We start from the raw sequence: 23,406 nt of genomic DNA on the forward strand, positions 1-23,406 counted from the left end.
CTGGGTTTATCCCATAAGGAACTCTCTGCATTTCTGGGTCTTGAGTGACTCCTTTCCCATGTAAGGGAAGTTTTCAGCTATTATCTCTTCAAATATCTTCTCAGGTCCTTTCTCTTCCTTCAGTTCAGTTCAGTCGCTCAGTCGTGTCTGACTCTTTGCAACCCCATGAATTGCAGCACGCCAGGCCTCCCTGTCCATCACCATCTCCTGGAGTTCACTCAAACTCACGTCCATCGAGTCAGTGATGCCATCCAGCCATCTCATCCTCTGTCATCCCCTTCTCCTCCTGCCCCCAATCCCCTCCCAGCATCAGTCGTTTTCAATGAGTCAACTCTTCACATGAGGTGGCCAAAGTATTGGAGTTTCAGCTTTAGCATTATTCCTTCCAAAGAACACCCAGGGTTGATCTCGTTTAGAATGGACTGGTTGGATCTCCTTGCAGTCCAAGGGACTCTCAAGAGTCCTCTCCAACACTACAGTTCAAAAGCATCAATTCTTCAGCACTCAGCTTTCTTCACAGTCCAACTCTCACATCCATACATGACCACTGGAAAAACCATAGCCTTGACTAGACGGACCTTTGTTGGCAAAGTAATGTCTCTGCTTTTGAATATGCTATCTAGGTTGGTCATAACTTTCCTTCCAAGGAGTAAGCGTCTTTTAATTTCATGGCTGCAATCACCATCTGCAGTGATTTTGAAGCCCCCTAAAATAAATTCTGACACTGTTTCCCCATCAATTTCTCATGAAGTGATGGGGCCAGATGCCATGATCTTCATTTTCTGAATGTTGAGCTTTAAGCCAACTTTTCACTCATCTCTTTCACTTGGACCCCTGTTATGCAAATGTTGGCACAATTAATGTTATTCCAGAGGTCTCTTAGACTGTCCTCATTTCTCTTCATTCTTTTTTTTTTATTCTATTCCATGACAGTGATTCCCACCATCCTGTCTTCCAGCTCACTTAGGCATTATTCTGCCTGTTATTCTGCTATTGATTTCTTCTAGTGGATTTTTCATTTCAGTTACTTACTGTTCACCTCTGTTTGTTCTTTAGCTCTAGGTCTTTGTTAAACATTTACCTTCTTGATCTATACCTCCATTCTTTTTCCAAGCTCTTAGATCATCTTTAATGTCATTATTCTGAATTCTTTTTAGGGTAGATGGCCTGTCTCCACTTCATTTAGTTGTCTTTCTGAGGCTTTATCTTGTTCCTTCATTTGGCACATATTCCTTGGCTGTCTTATTTTGTCTAACTTTCTGTGATTGTGGTTTCCATTCTGAAGGCTGCAGGGCTGTAATTCTTCTTCTGCTGTCTTCAACTTGGTGGATGAGACTGGTCTAAGAGGCTTGTTCATGCTTCTTGGTGGGAGGGACTGGTTCCTGCCCACTGGTGGGTGGAACTAGGTCTTGTCACTCTGGGCAGGACCATGTCAAGAGATATGCTTATCAGGCAGTTGTGTGCTCAGGAAGACTTTAATCAGTCTGTCTGCTGATCAGTGGGGCTGTGTTCCCACTTGGTTGGTTGTTTGGCCTGAACTGTCCTGGTCTGCCAGCTGTTAGGTGAGGCCAGGTCTTGGTGAGAAAATGATGGCCTCCAGGAAGGCTGATGCTAATGAGTACTCCTTAGAACTACTTTGACTATGTTTTTGTCCCTGTAGTGAGTCACAGTTGCCCCCTGCCTGTGTAGCAGACCCTCCAATACTAGCAGGTAGGTCTGACCCAGGCTCTTATAAGGTCACTATTTATTTCCCTGGGTCCTGGTGCACACAAGACCCTGTGTGTGCCCTCTAAGAGTGGGGGTTTCTGTTTTCCCTAGACCTGTGGAATTCCTGTGATCAAACCCTGTTGCCTTTCAAAGCCAGATTTTCTGGGGCTCTGCTGCCATTGCAGGGGACCCTGACATGGGGTTTAGAACTTTCACTCCTGTGGGAGAATTTCTGTGGCATATTTCTTTTCCAGTTTGTGGGTCACCGACTTGGTGGTGGCTGTGATTTGATTTTATCATGATTGCACGCTTCCTATTATCCTGTTGTGGCTTCTTCTTTATTTTTGGGCGTAGAATATCTATTTTTGTAGGTTTCTGTAGTTATTAGTTGATGGTTGTTCAGCAGTTATTCATGATTTTGGTGTTTTTGTAACAAGAGGTGAGTTCACGTCCTTCTACTCTTATCATTTAGTCTCTGTCTTAAGCAGCAATGTTTGGAAAGGGATCTTTTTTCTATGCAGTAGGTCTCAACAGTGGGCTTAAAATATTCAGAAAGCCATGTTGTAAACAGATTTTCTGTGATTCAGGCTTTATTGCTCCATTTATAGAACACCTGCAGAGTAGAGTTAGCATAATTCTTAAGGGCCCTAGGACTTTCAGAATGGTAAATGAGCACTGGCTTCAGCTTCAAGTCTCCAGCTTCATTAACTCTTTAATGAGAGAGTCAGCCTGTCCTTTGAAGTTTGAAGTCAGGCATTGACTTCTCCTCTCTAGCTATGAAAGTTCTAGATGACATCTTCTTCCAAATAGAGGCTGTTTCATCTGTCTTTAAAATCTGTTTTTTAGTGTAATCACTTTCATTAAATATTTCAGATAGATCTTCTGGATAAATAACTGCAGCTTCTACATTAGCACTTGCATGTTATAGGGGTAGCTTCTTTCATTAAATTCATGAACCAATCTCTGCTGCTGCTGCTAAGTCACTTCAGTCGTGTCCAACTCTGTGCGACCCCATAGATGGCAGCCTACCAGGCTCCTCTGTCCATGGGATTTTCCAGGCAAGAGTACTGGAGTGGGTTGCCATTGTCTTCTCCCACATCCTCTGCTAGCTTCAAACTTTTCTGTAGCTTCCTTATCTATCTCAGATCTCACAGAATTGAAAGAGTGAGGGTCTCTCCCTGAATTAAGCTTTGGCTTAAGGAAATGTTGTTGCTGGTTTGATCTTTTCTACAGATCACTAAAACTTTCTTCAGATCATCAGTAAGGCTGTTTTACTTCTCATTTGGGTGTTCACTGGAGTAGCACTTTAAATTTCCTCCAAGAACTTTTCCTTTGCATTTATAACCTAGCAAACTGTTTGGTTTAAGATGCCTAACTTTGGGCTTACCTCTGCTTTCAACATGCCTTCCTCACTAAGCTTAGTCATTTCTTGCTTTTAATTTTAATTTCTAGCTTTTAATTTAAAGTGAGAGGTGTAAGGCTTTCCTTTCTCTTGAACACTTACAGGCCACTGAAAGGTTATTAATTGGCCCAATTTCAATATTGTTGTGTCAGGGAAGAGGGGAGTCCAAGGAGAGGGAGAGCAGGGAAAAAAAGAGTAAGTCAGAACACATATAACATTTATCAAGTAAATCCACTGTCTTTCTTACATGGGCATGGTTTGTAGCACCCCAAAACAATTACAGTAGTTTTTTACTACTGTAATTACTAATTACTAATACCAAAGACCACTGATTATAGGTCACCACAGCAAATATAATAATGAAAAATTTTGAAATATGGTGATAATTACCAAAACGTTGCCAAGTCACAAAGTGATCAGATGCTATTGGAAAATCAGCACTGATGGACTTTCTCAACCCAGGATTGCCACAAACCTTGTGAAGTGAAGTGAAAGTCACTCAGTCATGTTCAACTCTTTGCAACCCCATGGACTATACAGACCATGGAATTCTCCAGGTCAGAACACTGGAGTGGGTAGTCTTTCCCTTCTCCAGGGGATCTTCCCAACCCAGGGACTGAACCCAGGTCTCCTGCATTGCAGGAGGATTCTTTACCAGCTAAGTCACAAGGGAAGCCCAAGAGTACTGGAGTGGGTAACCTATCCCTTCTCCAGTGGATCTTCTCAACGCAGGAATCAAATTGGGGTCTCCTGAGGATTCTTTACCAACTGAGCTATCAGAGACGTCACAAACCTTAAACTTTTAAAAAATGCAGTATCTGTGAAGTGCACAAAAATGAGATATGCCTGTGTGTAACAAGTTGCTTTTCTCTTGCTGCTTTTAATATTCTCTACTTTTCTTAACTTTTAACACTTTAATTATAATGTCTTAGTGGGGATCTCTTTGGGTTCCTCTTACATGGGTTTCCTGGATCTAGAAGCCTGGGATTCACCTCAGAGATTGTGTTTTAATCAGTCTGGGTCACAGCTTGGTGAAGAGATTTAAAAATCCTCCAGAGGGCTGTAATGCATAGTTAAGTTTGAGAACCTCTGCTTTAAAGCCGCTCAGTCAAAAAGGCTGTTACCTGAGCAACACCTCCCCAAGGCAGAGCCAGCCCAGCTGAGGCAGAGTGTGCTACACTTACCTACAGTACTTGAGAGGAGTCCCCGAGAACTCACTGCCATCAGACTCAGGTTCAGATCTGTTCTCAAAGTCAGAAATTCGGAATACAGACAAGCTGGCATTCACATAGCCAACCATGCACCTAAAGATGAAAACAGATTCTGTAATTAGGACTCTGATCACCTTTGCATCCAATTCATCAAGGGTCTACTTGCTAAAAATTGCTGCAGTTATAGGTGTCTTATCTGACCCTGTCTTGTCACAGCACTCAAGTTGGAATACACTGAAAAACCCTGGCTATGTTAAATGAGAGACAAGTCATTTCTTTTGTTCTGGTCCTTTTTGTGCAGAATCATCATATAGAACAGCACTACTCCAGTCAATGCTTCGGTGAAACGGTGAAAGCATTGCATAATCAGTATAAATTAGGTCACTACTTCTTTCATAAATACACACATACATGTACACACAATCACATTCCTTCATTACTGGTTGTCTATACTTTCTTATGTGGGGTTTCTCAGGTGCCTCAGTAGGTAGAGAACTTCCCTGCAATCCAAGAGACGCCAGAGATATGGGTTTGATTCCTGGGTCAGGAAGATCCCCTGGAGGAGGGCATGGCTACTCACTCCAGTATTCTTGCCTGGAGAATCTCATGGACAGAGGAGCCTGGTGGCCTACAGTCCATAGATTGCAAAGAGTTGGACACGACTGAAGTGAATGAGCACAGCACATACTTCCTTATAATGACCTGAATATAATGGCTATGGATATGACACCACTTCCCAATTCATCCATGCTACAATCATGGTAGATTATGTTTCCTTCATGTATCATATGCTTTCATGCCTCTGCTTTCTGTTGGGATTCCTTACTCATTTTGTACAAATGGTAACATCCTCCAATGGCCAGCTGAGATGCCATCTCTTGTGTGAAGATGTCCTAATGTGCCTAGTCAGAAGCTTCATTCCCTTCTGTCTGTGGCACTTCTGTATTTACTTCCTAATGGCCATACAGCTTACCCTATGGTTGGCTGCATACGTGTATGTCTTCTCCTTTGGACTGTAGTGTTTTTTATTTTTGGATCAAAAGAGGTGTCATCGATATTTTGGTATCCTAGGATAGTCTCACGCAGTGTAGGAATCCGTTAAATTGGAGAGGACATAAAGTACCAGGGGTTCTATCAAGGTCTAGAAGATGGATCAGGAATAAAATTATTACCTAGGATTATAAGCTTCTTGAGAACATGGCTTTCAGCCTGTGCTGGGGGTTCAGTATATTGGTACAAGAAACTTGGGTTTTAGGGTCATATATTGTAGCTTTGCTGCTTTCTAGCCATGTCATATTGACAAATTATGCGACTTCTTTAAAGCAACGAAAGTACCACCTCATAAGGTCATTGTGGGAAGAAAACGATATGTGTAAAACATGTCTGCTTATGTACTGCTTATATACTCTGATACACTGCTTAACATATAGCAAGATCTTAATAAACGTGAGTGGCTATTATTCATTTTATTGCATGCACCTAGCAAGAGGTCAACAAATAATTATCAACTGAAAGAATAAATAATGGTTTTCAGACTCTTTTCATTAATATGTCTGATGTGATTATTCAAAGTTGCTGAATATCAAACCCAAGTGATGACACAGATATTGTTCTGAGAGCACATGGGTTCTGTATGTGTGTTGTCTTGCTCAAGAAAAGGCTGGCCTTAAGTGAACCAAGGAGAAGGGCTCATTTATCAAGTCACTCATGAGTGAAAGTAATGGTCAGTGTGTGTGTAACATGCCCTTCTCCCACTGGCAGCAGGCCTCCCCATCACTCCTTAAAAGGGTAATTTGAAATGATTTCTCCCTCATATATGAACTGCCTAGAACATGACGTGAAAACAAATCAGTATCTTGATGATAGTTAGTTGTCAGAGAGGGAGCCGGTTTTGTGAAATATAGAGCAGTCTTCTAAGGGGCTGGGCTGTGGGAAGGGAAAGGTGCTATGGAAACTGGCAAAAAACAGGCCATTGTTGAAATGGAATAATTATTTCCAGGCCCTCCTACACTTTTCTCTCATAAAGCAGCCCTGAGCTTTACTAAGATTAAAGCTGCTTGTCTAATGGCGGCTCTGTTTAAAAAACCTCAATTGAGAACTTAAATTCAAATAAAATACCTGTCTCATGGGCTGAATACCTTAAAGCCTCAAAATAAAAGGGGTATGTCACTGAACTATTTATTAAGCATATTCATTTGATGTCACTCATAAATCAAGCTGAAAATGCCTTTAGTGGGCATGTACTCCTCCTGGGTCCAAAGCGTTACATGTGAAGCTAGTACATATATACATAACTCAACTGTGTAAGTCTTTTTTCCATGTTATTTTCATAATCAGAGGAGGAGGAGGACTGCTAATGCTGAACTGTCTAGGCATTTCTCCGTTTCCACTGTGGGAAAGAATCTTGGCTTGCCAACATCAAATAGTTGGGACGACCATCCATTCAGGGAAGTGAGGTTCCCTGTAGGTTTCTTCACTGTATGGTGTGCTTCATTTCCAGCGGCCTCCTGTTACAGGAGGAAGGCCACAGGCAGCGGCAGACCCCATGTCTACTATTCAGTTTGCTGCCAGGTGGTCTGTGTACCCTCAGTGTGACTCAGCCCCAGATCCAAGTGAGACACAGGGAAGATGAGGTTATACTGATGATCAGGGAGAAGTGAGAGGAATGGAGGAAAAGGTATCAAACAAAAGAGGTGTTTCCTGGGAACATAAAATAATAATTTCCCTAAGAGGCTGGCAGGCAGCCTCTGCAGACATTTCTAAGAAAGGAGATTCAGAAAAACATCTTATGAAAAGGCAGCATTGTTTGAATTAGAATGCATACCTTGTCCAAATAATGTCTGAGAAGACATATTTAAATGTGAGAACTTTGGTTTTAATACTATTCATTATTTATTGCTTTCCATCCTTTACTATGGGGGAAAAGGATGAACTAGAGATAATTATTATACTTGGCTTCCCTGGTGGCTCAGACAGTAAAGAATCTACTTGTCGTGAAGGAGACCTGGGTTCAATCCCTGGATTGGGAAGATCCCCTGGAGAAGGGAATGGCAACCCACTCTAGTATTCTTGCCTGGAGAATTCCATGGACAGAGAATCCTGGCAGGCTACAGTCCATGGGGTCGCAAAGAATTGGACACGACTGAACGACTAACACACACACTCATTATACTTACTATAACTATTTGGGAGAGAACAGAATGAGAAGTTGACCTTTGAATCTGTTGATTCCAGGTCAAACTCACTGCAGAGTATCTTTGAATTCTGCCAAAGTAAATTTGCTTTTGAGGTTTTAGGCATTGTGACTCACAAAGCATGGGGCGAAAGGGCAAAAAAATCCAGGGGAAATGAGATCAGGTTTGTGTATTTAAAGTCAGACATGTTTTTAGATGACTATAATAAATGACTTAAGCAACTAACACTTTCACTTAACCATCAGCTTTATCTTTTGAAATACAACTTTACAACTGATTATGATGTTGATCTATTTAATTGATTTATAGTTTATAAATATAGTTCATTCAGATATTCATAACCCATTCTGTGAAAATTTGAGCAGTGTCCTTGATCAATGTGTTACTCCTTATGAGATCACTATTTCTATAGGAAAATTAGCTTGATTTTATTTATCACTACATCATGTACACCAGGTACATACCTCACAGTAATTCTTGGGCCTGCATATATCCTTAGAGGATGATGCCAAACTGTAAGAGAAAGTTCCCAAACTGTAATCTATGTCTATCTGATACCAAAGTAATTAGTTTGATGCATTCATTGAGGATAAGGGATCAAACTGATAAAATTGGTTATTTGTGCTTTCTGGGAAAAAAATTTAGTTTGTTGATTGAAATTTTAACTCTGATTGGCAGGAACAATTTTATAATTTGCACCTTCAATTTTATTTCACAATTTCTGCCTCCTGATGTCTGCCCAGAGGTGATTTCAGTTATCTAAGCTCTTTTCTAAAGGGCCCTGGGAAGATACCCTCAAAGAGGAAGTGACTTCATTTTATAAACAATAAACAGTCTAATCACAGGCAGCAGGAAAGACAGAGTATCTTAAGAGGGAAGGTGACAACATCTGAAATACTCTTGGGTACCCACTGTGTGGAGACCATGCCTCAAACCACAGTGTTCCAGATCTGGCTGAAAATGAGACTATCTTCCCCACTGTGTCACTGAAGACTTGTCTGCAGAGCATCTGTGTTGGTGGAGAGACTAGTTGGAACACATGACTAGGAATGACTGAAGCACGCTGTCACAGGGACAAGGGGCCTGTGAACTGAAAGAGCCTAGATGTAGGCTTGAAATTCTCATCCGTGGAGGAGCCAGGGAAGCCTGAAAGGTAAGGAGGCCTGAAGGAAACCTGGAGGTTTGGAGAAGGTGATGGGTATTGTTGGAGTACTGTTGACTTAGGGTCAATTTAAATTGAAATATGACATTTCTACAACTGGACTAAATTATGAGTGGGATTTGACTATGACTGCACGTGCTACCCTAGAAGCCTGTGACATCTAAAGTCTGACAATGCTGTTCCTCTATGAGTTCAGTCATCTCCGAAGCATTTTTAAATTGGAAAAAGAAGAAACCTAAAAAGGATAATAGAGTAGCTGGTGGGGCAGAAAATAAGATTCATGGAGAAGCAGACAAATGTAACTACTTAAAAACAAGAAAAATGAACAATGGAGTAGAAGATTAAAAAGCAGATGTATAAATATTGAAGGTGGCAAAGGTTAAAAGAAAAGTTGTTTAAAAAAGGGGGGGGGGGGCAGTGCCTGGAGAGCACAATAAAACTGAAATGAGGCTATTTAGATAAATTCTAATCACTATGAACACTGTCTTAAATCTAATAGGCTGCCAAAAGTCTAAAGAATTGATTCACTATTAATTGTTCATAATGTTGCTACTTTGTTTTTTGGTTCCCTCTAGAACAAAACACGGAGAAGGCAATGGCACCCCACTCCAGTACTCTTGCCTGGACGGAGGAGCCTTGTAGGCTGCAGTCCATGGGGTCGCAAAGAGTCGGACATGACTGAGAGACTTCACTTTCACTTTTCACTTTCATTCATTGTAGAAGGAAATGGCAACCCACTCCAGTGTTCTTGCCTGGAGAATCCCAGGGATGGGGGAGCCTGGTGGGCTGCCATCTATGGGGTCACACAGAGTCGGACTCGACTGAAGCGACTTAGCAGCAGCAGCAGAACAAGACAGGTTTCACAATATTTGAAGTAAGGGAAGAATGGGAATAACCACTGGAATTTAAACCCCACGGAGTTGACTATTGATGAGTTGGATAATGGCTTATTGGCACAGGCCTTGAGAGCTATGAGGTTCAGGATGAGTCCTGCCTTGTGATTCTGGATTTAATCTCTCAATCTCTTTCTGCTCTTCAAAATGAGGGTAATAATACATATCCTTGCTCCCTGAATTGTTTTGAGAATCAAAACACTGTGGTTTGAACATAGGTAAGCTTTTCTAGGCTAAGTCAAGAACAAAATGTTGACAACCATTACAGTTAGAAAGAAGTGGATACATAGTACAACATAAGTTTTTAAATCTTTCTTAAAATGGGATGGTATGCTCACTAAAGTTGCTAGAGTATACGTGTTTAACAAACACGTGGCTAGTGTAGTAATGAACTTTATAGAAATTTCCTCTAATAACTGGGTTGTGAGCTGGACCTAGACTACACATGCATGAATTCAGCCAACTTTGTTTGGTGGCACTGTCCTCCTTAAGTGCTGATGGAACTATAATAGCTACAGAGGACGAATTAATTTGGCTCAAACCAGTAAGCCAAGAGGCAGGGCTGCTTGTGTGAATAAGCAGTAGCCCAAGTGAGATGATTTCTGGGGCACTGAAATGATCCTGTGACACCAACACACGTTCCACTCCAATCTACAGACATTTAAACCCCACAATTAGATTATTTTGACATTAATCAAACAGGGTTGTTGTATTTTTTCCCACTGAAGTATGTTAGGACTCTTTATATCTTTTTTCCCCAAAGGGAAGGTGAAGTCGCTCAGTCATGTCCGACTTTGCGACCCTTTGCGCTCAGTCGTGTCCGACTCTTTGTGGACTGTAGCCTACCAGGCTTCTCCATCCATGGGATTTCTCCAGGCAAGAATACTGGAGTGGGTTACCATTTCCTTCTCCAGTGGATCTTCCTGACCCAGGCATCAAACCCAGGTCTCCTGCATTGGAGGCAGACGCTTTAACCTCTGAGCCACCAGGGAAGCTAAGCTAGAGGACATGTTATGATATTGTCAAGGCTTTATCTGACCAGAAATACAGCTTTGGGGATCACTGAGGTGATGCTATAGAACTGACCTCTCAGGGAGTTGCCTATGATAATATTGACACTAGTCAAGTCAGTAGCCAGAAAAGAAGCATTCAGTTACTTATTCCACAAGTATTTATTGAGTACTTTATGGGTACCTGGCATGTGGTTTCACATTTCCCATATAAAATTTGCAGAGTCTACCTAATGACACAAGGGGAATCAAATTATATTTTTACAAACTCATAAAAATGGCATAACTATACATCATGTACTACTATTTTTTTTTTTGCTACACAGCATACCACACATTTTTAAATTCATGGTGGGCAAGAGTGGGAAAAATGATTGATTGCTCTTCTCACATTTGATTCCATCTAAAACGTGTATGATCTATATGACTCCCAACCCTTCAGTAGAACAGGATGTGTTTCCTTTGGCCAAAAGTATTGTTATATTATAATCCCACCTCCCCCACAACAAGCCTTCTTGTCCTGGACTTGTGTCCCATGTACTCCAATGCAGAGGCTTCTGTTTGGGTGTCCAACTGTATACAATGGCTAGGGAATGGGGATTCCATGATGGCTTTATGGCAAACTTACTTTTGCCCAGCTTCTCCTTGGCCTGCACAAGGTCCATACTTATAAGCATATACCAAGCGAGGGATAAAGTCGGATGTGATCGCTATCACAAATGCATTTGTAATAACGGAGAGAATTCCAATGCCTTCAAGAATCCCATACCAAATTCCTATTCAAAGAGAAGTGTTAGTTAATTCCAGATACAACAGCAGAGGCAAATAAGTATGAAAACAACTGGGGTAACTAATTTTCAATAGTCCTTTCCATGGGTCCTTCCATCATTCCAAATACTGATACTTGCAACCAGAAGGAAGACTTTCTACTTGCAAACACCTTGGCACTGAAGGAGTTTGATTGCAAGTGCCAATACTCATGACTTAAAACTCAATCAGCTTCAGAAATGAGAGAATTCTGGTTGATGATAAGGTACCAAATACCATTTGCTAAGACTGGCTGGCATATGCAGTGTCAAGCTGTCACCAGACTAGGAGATCCTCGGGGTAAGTATAGGATCCTTCCAGTTCATCTTTATGGACCAAGTTCCTGATGCATGACCCAAGGTAGGTGCTCACTGAATGTCTGTCTGTTTCATCTGGAGGTTAAGAGGCCACTGAGCTAACGTTCACACTGAATTCTCTTCCACACACGCTGGCTGGGCACCTGCCAGCTCTATATGAAGCACCCAATGCAGAAATGAATAAAAGACACCTGGTTCAACTTAGCACCTCTAGTCAAAAACCAAAAGCCATCTCTGCCTCTAGAAAAATGGGACTCTGCTTCCTGTGACTCAGGCAGACATTTAGGAAAGAGCAAAACAAACTGAAGCAAATGCAAGATCTACTTTCAAAAGGAAGTAGTAATAAATCAAAATTTTAAATTCTAGCATCCTAGGATAGAAACAACCAAACTGAGAATCTAAGCACAAATTCTCTAGCACTGGAAATTATAAATTTTCAAACAGGTAACTGTACTTGTTACCTAATATTATTTAAAGCTAATATAATTATTCTTTTGCAAGATTTAGTCATCTTACATGGAAACTATATGTAAATATCTAAAGTTAGTGGCTCTTTTAAAAACACCCCCAAATCCAACTTACCTATATCTTTGGCCCTTGAAGCTAAAGGTCGCCTCCACTGTGTGACAAATTTATAAGCGTCAAGTCGAATTTCAATTATATTATTCAGTAAGGCCAGAAGTGGTGCTAGGGGAAAAGCTGCCACAAAGATAGTTGTAAATCCAAACTGAAGAACTAGGGAAGGAAAAAGAACAGAGTGTATTGGCTTTCCAGCACTATTTTCAGAAGCTTAGTAGTCTGAATATGTCACTGTTTTAATGCATGTGCTAAGTCACTTCAGTTGTGTCCCACTCTTTGTGACCCCATGGACTGCAGCCCACCAGGCTCCTCGGTCCCTGGGATTTCCAAGGCAAGAATACTGAAGTAAGTGACCCAGGGATTGAACCTGCATCTCTTGAGTCTCCTGCATTTGTCAGGTGGATTCTTTACCACTAGTGCCACCTGGGAAGCCCTATTTTCCCCCAAAGCACAGGTAACATATTTTCTAGAAAGATGGCCAGGACACTTGAAAAAGAGTTGCTCCCTGAGCCTGGAAGCAATGGCACCCTAGGAGCAGTAATAATATCTCAAGTCCAGATCTTGTTTTCTAAATACCATTCTCTAGTAAAAGGAACCAGGGCTCCTTGGAGAAATGATTGATTCCAGAGCTATGGCAGGCAAAAGTCAAGAGTTTTGTGTATAGGACAAACAACTTTAGCCACATACAACAATCTTTTTTAATCATAAAAGAATGTTGAATTTTGCAAATTTGTTTCCTGTATTTATTGAGATATCATATGATTTTTGTATCTCATCCTATTAATCTGATATATTACATTAAAATGTATATATGTTGAACCAGTCATGCATCACAGATAAATCCCACTTGGCTGTAGTATGCAATTGTTTTATTGTGTTCTTGAATTTGGCTTGCTAATATTTTGAGAATTTTTGAAGTTGTGTTTATCAAGAATATTGGTCCAATGTTATCTTTTCTTGTGGTATCCTTATCTGGCTTTGGTATCAAGGTAATGCTGGCCTTGAAGAATGAGTTTGGGAGTGTTCCCTCCTCTTCAATTTTTTGTAAGTGAGGAGGATTTGTATTCTTTTAATGTCTGGTAGAATTCACCAGTGAAATTGTCTGGTCCTGTGGTTTTTCTATGTTGGGAGACTTTTGATTCCTGATTCTCTTTAATCATTATTGATCTTTTCATATTTTCTATTTTTTGCTGATTCAGCCTTGGTAGGTTGTGTATTTCTAGAAACTTATCTATTATTTTTTCTAGGTTATATCATATGGTATTTTTCTTTCTCTCTGACTGACTTTAGATATCCATGTTGCTGAAAATGGCATTATTTCATTCTTTTTTATGGCTGAGTAGTATTCCACTGCATATATATACCATAACTTCTTTATCCATTCATTTGGTAATGAACATTTAGGTTGTTTCATGTCTTGCTATTATAGATAGTGCTTCTATGAACATAGAAGTATATGTATCGTTTTGAATTCTAGTTTTGTCCCATTATATGCCCAGGAGTGGGATTATTGGATCATATAGAAACTCCATTTTTAATTTCTTGAGGAACTTCCATACTGTTTTCCATAGTGGCTGCTTACATTCCAACCAATAGTGTGGGAGGGATTCCTTTTTCTCCATACCCTCTCTAGTATTTATTATTTGTAGACTTTCTGATAATGGTCATTCTAATCCTCATCGTAGTTTTGATTTGCATTTCTCTAATAATTAGAGAAAGGCAGGTAAGGTAGTCCTCTCTTGAAGAATTTTCCAGTTTGTTGTGATTCACACAGGCAAAGAAAAGCTTTGGTGTAGTCACTAAAACAGAAGTGGATGTTTTTCTGGAATTCTTTTGCTTTTTCTATGATCCAATGGATGTTGGCAATTTGATCTCAGGTTTCTAAATCAAGATGGCAGAGGAATCAGGTTTGGAAAATTCCCAGTTATTTTTTTAACTAAACTCTCTGGCCCCTACCACCCCACCCCCCCGCCCCACTTTCTTCTGATATACCAATTATTCTCAGATTTGTCTGATTGAATCTGATAGTTTGCATAGGTTTTCTTTACTTTTTAAAAAGTCTAATTTCTGTCTTCTTTTGACTGAATTATCTCTATGTATTATCTCTAAATTATTTCTAAATATTCCTATCCTCCAGTCCCGAGAAGGCAATGGCACCCCACTCCAGTACTCTTGCCTGGAAAATCCCATGGACGGAGGAGCCTGGTAGGCTGCAGTCCATGGGGTCGCTAGGAGTCGGAAACAACTGACTGAACTGACTTCACTTTCACTTTTCACTTTCATGCATTGGAGAAGGAAATGGCAACCCACTCCAGTGTTCTTGCCTGGAGAATCCCAGGGATGGTGGAGCCTGGTGGGCTGCCGTCTATGGGGTCGCACAGAGTTGGACACGACTGAAGCAACTTAGCAGCAGCAGCAGCATCTTCCAATCATTTTATTCTTTTTTCCATGTGGTCTTCATCTCATTCACTGAATTCTTCAGCTCCAGAATTTGTTTGGTTCTCTTTTATAATTTCAATCTCTTTAGTAAAGGACTCTTTCTGTTCATTAATTTTATTCGCAAGTTCATTGAATTACCTTCCCGTGATTTTTTTGTAGCTCAATGATTTTCTGTACACCTGTTTTGAATTCTTTACCATTTATTTTTCTTTATGTAATACCACATTTCCTTGATTTTTCATGGTGTTTGACCACACGCACTTCTGCTTTCATCTTTGAAGTAGCAGACACCTACCCTAGTTAAGAATTTATACTTATTTTACTTCTTTCAATAGTCTTTGAATCTAGTAACTTCTATTGTATGCCAGACATATTAAAGTTCTAGATCAAGGGTCAGCAAATTATAGCCTGAAGGCCAAATCTGGATAACTCTCTGCTTTGTTTCTTTTTTTAAACCTACCTGTGAGTTAACAATAGTTTTTACATTTTAAGTAGTTATGTAAATACAAGGCGTGCTGTGATTCATGGGGTCACAAAGAGTCCGACACCACTGAGCTGAACTGAAACAACCATTTAAAATATAATAGCCTCAATCTTGCATCATGACCCCCAAAGTCAAAATTATTTACTGTCTAGCCCTTTAAGAATAAGTTATTGATCTCTGCTCTTAGTGATGTTCTTTTGCAGCAAAGAAGGAGATGATCAGTGTGGTCATGAGTTAAGCCAAGTTGGTCCTTGGGTATGGTTTTTGTAAAGCTCAGTCCACCTGCCTGGCTGTGACCGAGAACAGGGTGGACCTTTTTCTCTGCTAATGACCACAGAGGCTCAGTTCTGTCCTTGGGGAGGTTTTACAATTAGGTCCTTAGCTGCTTGCCCATCACATCTTCAAAATATTACATTATTATAGATAAAGAATGACTTTAAGATAAAATTTCAACTCAACAGTAAAATAGAATAATCCTAAACTGTTTGAACATAAAAATACAGCTTCAAAGTATATAAAGTAAAAAGTGACCAAACTAGAAGGAGCATAAGATAAAATTCTCAAGTATGACTGTGGACTTTAACACTCTTTTCTTGGTAACTAGTAGAGGAAATAGACAAAGTTTAATAGGACATGAATGTAAGATTTGAACAACACAGTTAAACTTGCCAACTAATAGACACAGGAGATTATACTCAACAATTGCAGAACACACTTTAAACACTTATCAAAACAGAAATATGCAGAGGCATAAAACAAATCTCAGCATATATTAAATGACTAAAATACCACAGCAGAATTAAAAATCAATGACAGAAAAAGAAAAAGATTTGATACCATTTAGAGGACTTGAGCTCACCTCCTCTCATAAAAACACCAAAATCACAACCAACTGTTGAACAACCATCAACAAAAAAGACTACACCCCATGAGAAAACATATTCTGTATCCAAAGACAAGCTACAACAAGGCAGTAGGAGGGGCACTTTTGTGGTATAATCAAATCCCATACCTGCCAGAAAGAGAAAATAATTGTATCACAGAGGTTCTCCCATAGGAGTAACAGTTCTGAGCTCCACATCAGACTCCCCAGTCTGGGCATCTGGTACTGGGAGGAGAAACCCTCAGCATAATATTTGGCTTTGAATGCCAGTGGATCTTGATCCCAGGCACTTCACAGGACTGAGGCAAACAACACTCTTAGAAGGTAACAAACAAGGTCTCATGTGCACTGGGCAGGGAAAAAGCAGTGACTTCATAGGAACCTGGCCCAGACCTACCTTCTGGCTTTGGAGTGCCTCCTGGGGCGAAAGATCTCCAAGGGATGGCTGTGGCTCACTGTGGGGACAAGAACAATGGTGGAAGAAGTACTGGGGAGTATTCATTGATGTGAGCTCTGCTGGAGGCTGCCTTTTTTCTCAAGACCTGGCCCCATTCAACAGCAGGTAGGTCCCAGTGTTGAGATGCCTTAAGGACTCCCTGGTGGCTCAGAGGATAAAAAGTCTGCCTGCAATGTGGAAAACCTGAGGTCGATCCCTGGGTCAGGCAGACCCCCTGGAGAAGAAAATGGCAACCCACAAGTATTCTTGCCTGGAAAATCCCATGGACGGAGGAGGAGCCTGGTGGGCTACAGTCCATAGGGTAGCAAAGAATTGGACAGGAATGGGAATGTAGCTCTAGCCATCAGCAGATAGACTGCCTAAAGCCAACCTGAGCAAATCAGTCTGTGCAATATATTGAGTCAACAAACTGAAAAATAAAAGCTATGTGATCATTTTAATAGAATGTTTTACCAAATTCAACATCTATTTATGATAAAAACTCTCCAGAAAGTGGACTTAGAGGGAATATATCTCAACATAATAAAGGCCATATATAACAAACCCACCACTAACATCATACTCAATGGAGAAAAGCTAAAAGCATTTCCTGTAGGATCAGGAGCAAGACAAAACGTCCCCTCTCACCACTTTTATTCAACATAGTTCTGGACATCCTAGCCAACAGCAATCAGAAGAAGAAAAAGGAATCCAATTTGGAAAAGAGGTAAAACTGTCACTATTTGCAGATGAAATGATACTGTACACAAAAAACCCCAAAGATGCTATCAGAAAACTACTAGAGTTTATTGATGAATTCGGTTAAGATCGCAGGAAACAGTATATTCTGTTGCATTTCCGTATACTAACAACAAAAGATCAGAAAGTGAAGGAAATAATCCCATTTACCATCACATCAAAGCAAATAAAATACCCAGGAATAAGCCTACCAAAAAGGCAAAACACTGAAAACTCTTAAGATGCTGATGAAAGAAATGAAGATGACACAAACAGATGGAAAGATACCCTGTGTTCTTGGATTGGAAGAATTAATATTATCAAAATGATTATACAACCCAAGGCAATCTACAGATTCAATGCAATTTCTATTACCAATGGCATTTTTCCACAGAACTAGAATGAAAAAAATCTTAAAAATTAGTATGGAAACACAGAAGACCCCAGATAGCCAAAGCTATCCTGAGAAAGGAAAATGGATCTGGGGGAATCTGGTTCCCCAACTTCAGATTATACTACAAAGTTACAGTCATGAGAATAGTATGTTACTGGCACAAAAGCAGAATTATAGATCAATGGAACAGGACAGAAAACCCAGAAATAAACCCAAGCATCTATGGTAAATTAATCTATGGCAAATCAGGCAAGACTATACAATGGAGAAAAGACTTCAATAAGTGGTGCTGGGAAAACTGGACAGCTACATACAAAAGAATAAAGACCTAAATATAAGACCAGATACTATAAAACTCTTAGAGGAAAACATAGAACACTTTTTGACATAAATCACATGAATATATTTTTGAATCTACCTCCTAGAATGATGAAAATAAATGGGACCTAATTAAAAGCTTTTGCAGAGCACAAGAAACCACCAATAAAATGAAAAGACAACCTACAACATGGGAGAAAATATTTGTAAATGAAGTGATCGACAAGGGATTAGTTTCCAAAATATACAAACAGCTCATGCAGCTTATTATGGAAAAAACAACCAAATCAAAAATGGTCAGAAGATCCAAATAGACATTTCTCCAAAGGAGACATACAGATGACCAACAGGCACATGAAAAGACATTCAACATTGCTATTTATTAGGGAAATGCAAATCAAAACTACAATGAAGTATCACCTCACACCAGTCAGAATGGTCATCATCAAAAGGTCTATAATAACAAATGCTGGAGAGGGTGTGGAGAAAAGGGAACCCTCCTATATGCTTTGTGAGAGTGGTACAACCACCATGGAGAACAGTATGGAGGTTTCTTAGAAAGCTAAAAATAGAGCTATCACATGATTTATCAATCCAACTCCAGGGAATATAGCCATAGAAAACCATAATTCCAAAAGATACATGACCCCAATGTTCATCAAAGCACTATATACTGTAGCCAAGATGTGGAAGCAACATAAATGTCTGTTGACAGAGAATTGGATAAAAAAGATGTGGTACATATATACAATGGAATATTACTCAGACATTAAAAAGAATGAAATAATGCCATTTACAGCAACATGAATGGGCCTAGAGAATATTGTTAGTAAAATAAGTCAGACAGACAAATGCTATATGATATCACTTACAAGTGGAATTTAAAAACATGATACAAATGAACTTATTTCCAAAATAAACTTATGGTTACCAAATGGGAAAGCTGGGGAGAAGAGATAAATTAAGAGTTTGTTACTCACATATTCATAGTACTATATATAAAATAATCAACAAGGACCTACTGTATAGCACAGGGGACTTTACTCAATATTCTGTAATAATCTATAAGGGAAAAGAATTTGAAAAAGAATGGATATGTATCTATATATACATATATAATTGAGGGGCTTCCCTGGTGGCTCACTGGTAAAGAATCTGCCTGCCAATGCAGGAAACACACGTTTGATCTCTGGGTCTGGAAGATCCCCTGGAAAGGGAAATGGCAACCCACTCCAGTATTCTTGCCTGGGAAATCCCGTGGACAGAGGAGCCTGGAGGGCTACAGTCCATGGGGTGGCAAAACAGTCATATAGCACTTAGCAACGAAACAACAGTGTGTAACTGAACCTCTGTGCTGTACACCCGAAACTAACAAAACACTGTCAATCAACTATAATATAAAAATTAAATTTAAAAAGTAACTATAGATAATATGTAAATAAATGGGTATTGCTGTCTTCCAACAGAATGATTTTCAAAGCCAGGCAGTGGGCCGGCTTTGGGTCTGATGCCAGTAGTGTGTTAACTCCTCACCTACGTATCCATGTGCAATTTTGTGAATATTCATTGATACATCCACTTTTGATTTATATGCCTTTCTCACTTTATATTCTACTTCAATGAAAACATTTTAAAAAATATAACAAAGCAGGAAGGTCATTAAGAAAATAACAAAAAACAACAAGAACAGAAGCAAGCAATTAGTATTCACTAGTCTTCTTGTGATACTTCAGAGATTTGTTTCTTGCTGCAAAGCTACTGTGGTATTTGGAGCACTACCAGTTCTAACCCCCTAACAGCTTCTTTTCAAGCACTCTATATACCAACATTACTGTTCACTTCCTTCTTTATGGGAGAAGAATCCATTAAGAGACCTCCAAGTGGTTAGTTCTCTTAATGAATTCATCTTATTAAGTTTTATTATTAATGCCCAAATTGATTTCTTCTCCAGGTTACACCATTATGCCATCCTATAATTGAAACTCTAAAAACACCAGTAGATACGTAGGACATAAGCGAATAATTGAAACTCTAAAAACACCAGTAGATACGTAGGACATAAGCGAATAATTGAAACTCTAAAAACACCAGTAGATACGTAGGACATAAGCGATCTGAGAAACATTAAGCATCACTTCTACCACTCCTTTAATTTTCAGATTTGCCCAGAAACATTTGCTTCTTTCAGAATTAATGCATCTTGCCCATCCCTTACTCCCACTTCCACCCCAATGTCTCAGAGCTTAAACATAATTAGAAAAAAACCCCCAAAACAACAAGAAAATCTATCCACACTCATTGAATCTGCTAAGATAGTTCAAGTTTTTCTTAAAACTTAAGATACAAAGATACAAAGAAAAATAATAATGACATGGTTAACATATATCCAGTACATACTCTGAGCTAGGTATTGTTCTAAGCCCTTTCCATGCATTAATTTATTTAGTCTACACAAAGATACACTGAAGGGGTTACTCTTTTTATCCCCATGATAGAGAAGTGGAAAGTGAGACAAAGACATTAAGCAATTGCCCAAGGTTTCAGAGTTAATAAGTGAGGGGCTGGGATGGCAACCCACTCCAGTGTTCTTGCCTGGAGAATCCCAGGGATGGGGGAGCCTGGTGGGGCTGCCGTCTATGGGGTCACACAGAGTCGGACACGACTAAAGCAACTTAGCAGCAGCAGAAGACTTGTGAGAGTCCCTTGGATTGCAAGGAGATCAAACCAGTCAGTCCTAAAGGAAATCAACTGTGAATATTCAGTGGAAGGACTGATGCTAAAGCTCCAATACTTTGGCTACCTGAATAAGAGCTGACTCATTGGAAAAGAGCCTGATTCTGCAAAAGATCAAAGGCAAAAAAAGAAGGGCAGTAGAGGATGAGATGGTTAGACAGCATCACTCAATGGACATGAATTTGAACAAACTCTGGGACATAGTGAAGGACAGGGAAGCCTTGCATGCTGCATTTCATGGAGTTGCAAAGAGTAGGACACAACTCAGTGACTGAACAACAGCAGCAATCTGTTTCTAAAGTCCATGCTCTCAGATACATGGTAAAATAAACAGCTTGGGTTTGATTACAGAGAAGTGAGATTCCTTCAATGGAAGTGTAGCGTTAAGCTTATACATTCCCAGATTCCTGCCACCCTTTCCAAGAGAAATGACTGCCCATTCTACCTGCTAGCAACTCATCCTGCGGCATCTCTGCTACTTTATTGCACTTAACATTTCACATCTCTGACTTCCCGCCATGGAGCGCTCTTTGAGAACTATGATTGCGCCTCATTCCTTCTTGTATCTCCAGTGCCAAAGTCTGGACATAACATGGTTCAAAAGATGTCTGCTGGATACAAACTACTATATATAAAATCAACAACAAGGTCCTACTATATAGGACAGGGAACTATAGTAAATGTCTTGTAGGAAAAGATTATGAAAAAGAATATCTGTTCTTATATATATATATATATATATACATATATGCATAATTGAGTCCCTTTGTTTTACACCTGAAACTAACACAACACTGTGTTACTAACACTGTAAATCAACTATACTTCAATCAAAAAAAAAAAAAATATGTGCTGAATGAATCAATCAATCATACCATGAATGATCACTCCTTTTTCTTTGCTTCTCCAGGTTTTCAGCTCATTTTTTTTTTTCTGGTGATTTATTGCAAGGGAAAGGACACAACGTCATGAAGAATGTGAAGTGACTTGGCACTATTTCTATCAATAAAGTTTCCTAAAGCAAGATACCCTTCCTCTGCATTTAGCTCAAGAATCCCTCCACACTGTCAGCCTCAACAATAATGGTATATGTCTAGTTAAATACAGCTATTGGAGAAGGAAATGGCAACCCACTCCAGTGTTCTTGCCTGGAGAATCCCAGGGACAGGGGAGCCTGGTGGGCTGCCGTCTATGGGGTCGCACAGAGTTGGACACGACTGAAGTGACTTAGCAGCAGTAGCAGCAGAGAGCTAAAATTCACATTTATAATTAATAGGATAAAACAGAAAACAAGGTCCTACTCTAGAGCATAGGGAACTATATGCAATATCCGATGGTCAACCATAATGGAAAAGAATATGAAGAAATATACATATGTATAACTACTTTGCTGTATAACAGAAATTAACACAACACTTAAATCAACTAAAATTCAATAAAATTTTTAAAATAGAATAAAATAGACTATTTTCATACTCATTTCTAAGTATTCATCAAAGAGTCCGTAGGCATTCATCGGCTGAAGGTTGTAGTCCTTTTCCCATTGTGGGAAACTTATTTTCCTTTCAGGCCCATGTTCTTGTCGTACTTTTCTTCTAGTCCACCAATTCTGAATTAACCTGCACAACAAAATCAATTTATTAAAATATATATATATATATAACTGATCATAAGACTTAAGTAATAAGAAGTAGAGTTAAAATATAGAGCAATAGTTTAAAAAAATTTAGGACAGGCTTTCTAGGAGCTAAAGCCTTGGATTAGGAAGGAAGTAACAATGGAGGCTATACTTAAAGCACTTGTACTTGCAAGTGAACAGAATGATGGATGAACTTATTTTAATCATTCACAAAACTGTCTCCTATTCAGTGTTGCCTTGGAGGGTTGGTTAGAGGAGAATGTTGATAAACTGATCCTCCAGTGTAAAGGCAACACTCAGACCTCTGAGGAGAAGAGGGTTTGACCTTGCTGGCTTATTTAAGGAGCCATGAGCAGTCTTACCATGGGGTGCTGACCTGCAAACTGATTTGAGGATCCTAGAAAGTCTGAAAACCCACAAAGCCTTCCTCCTCTCCTGGCACACAGAAGCCTGCAGGTCTACAACTGGACTTGTCTGCTTTTGGCTTGAACTCAATGGGGGCTCTGATTCCTAGTAAAATGCAGCTTACATTGGTGAGGTTAGTACATTTAACCTTAGCAGTGTTCAGAAGTGCATCTTATAATATGGAATGGGGTTGAAGAAATGTGCGGGAAGAGTCAGGTCTGTATGCTGTAGGAGGCAAGGAGAAAGCTGAGGGGTATCTGAGAGTACCAATGCCAAAACAAAAATGTGAAATTAAACAAGAAAATGGGTATCAAAGACAATTCTGCCTAATTCACAATATTGTTCTATGTCCATATTCATAGAAGAGAAGTATGGTTTCCTTGATGTCTATGACATTTTGATAAGTTATGGATCATACTTTAAAGGAGAATATGCTTCTAATTTTTTTTAAATTTTATGCTTTATCTTTTCAAAAGTTTTATAGAAAACATGAAACACTTGGAAGAAGTTTTCTAAAGTAAATCTGAGAAGAGAAAATTACTGGCATTGGTTCTTACAGGGAGCTAAGAGATGACTTTCCAAAGCGAACTAAGTTCCAGCTAATCCTTCTGGCTGAGTGGTCCTCCCTGAAACCTAGAATTCTCTATGGGGACAC

The 23,406-nt window shown here is 39.6% G+C and overlaps 1 protein-coding gene across 15 annotated transcripts in view; it reads right to left on the bottom strand.

Annotated features, from left to right (window-relative positions):
- Positions 1-23,406, bottom strand: part of ANO4 (anoctamin 4) — a 434,080-nt gene that overhangs the window by 24,489 nt on the left and 386,185 nt on the right. For 14 of the 15 annotated variants that reach the window (XM_027542020.1, XM_027542022.1, XM_027542023.1 and 11 more), the window contains 4 exons: positions 22,184-22,326; positions 12,286-12,438; positions 11,208-11,355; positions 4,294-4,413 (listed from right to left, as the gene is read on the bottom strand). In XM_027542020.1, coding sequence (XP_027397821.1) covers positions 4,294-4,413; positions 11,208-11,355; positions 12,286-12,438; positions 22,184-22,326 — 564 coding nt within the window. Of the gene's footprint in view, positions 1-4,293; positions 4,414-11,207; positions 11,356-12,285; positions 12,439-22,183; positions 22,327-23,406 lie in introns of those variants that run through there. The other variant, XM_027542024.1, reaches the window with a different exon arrangement.

This window comes from Bos indicus x Bos taurus, chromosome 5 (assembly GCF_003369695.1).
Source record: "Bos indicus x Bos taurus breed Angus x Brahman F1 hybrid chromosome 5, Bos_hybrid_MaternalHap_v2.0, whole genome shotgun sequence".
Taxonomy (NCBI): Eukaryota; Metazoa; Chordata; class Mammalia; order Artiodactyla; family Bovidae; genus Bos; species Bos indicus x Bos taurus.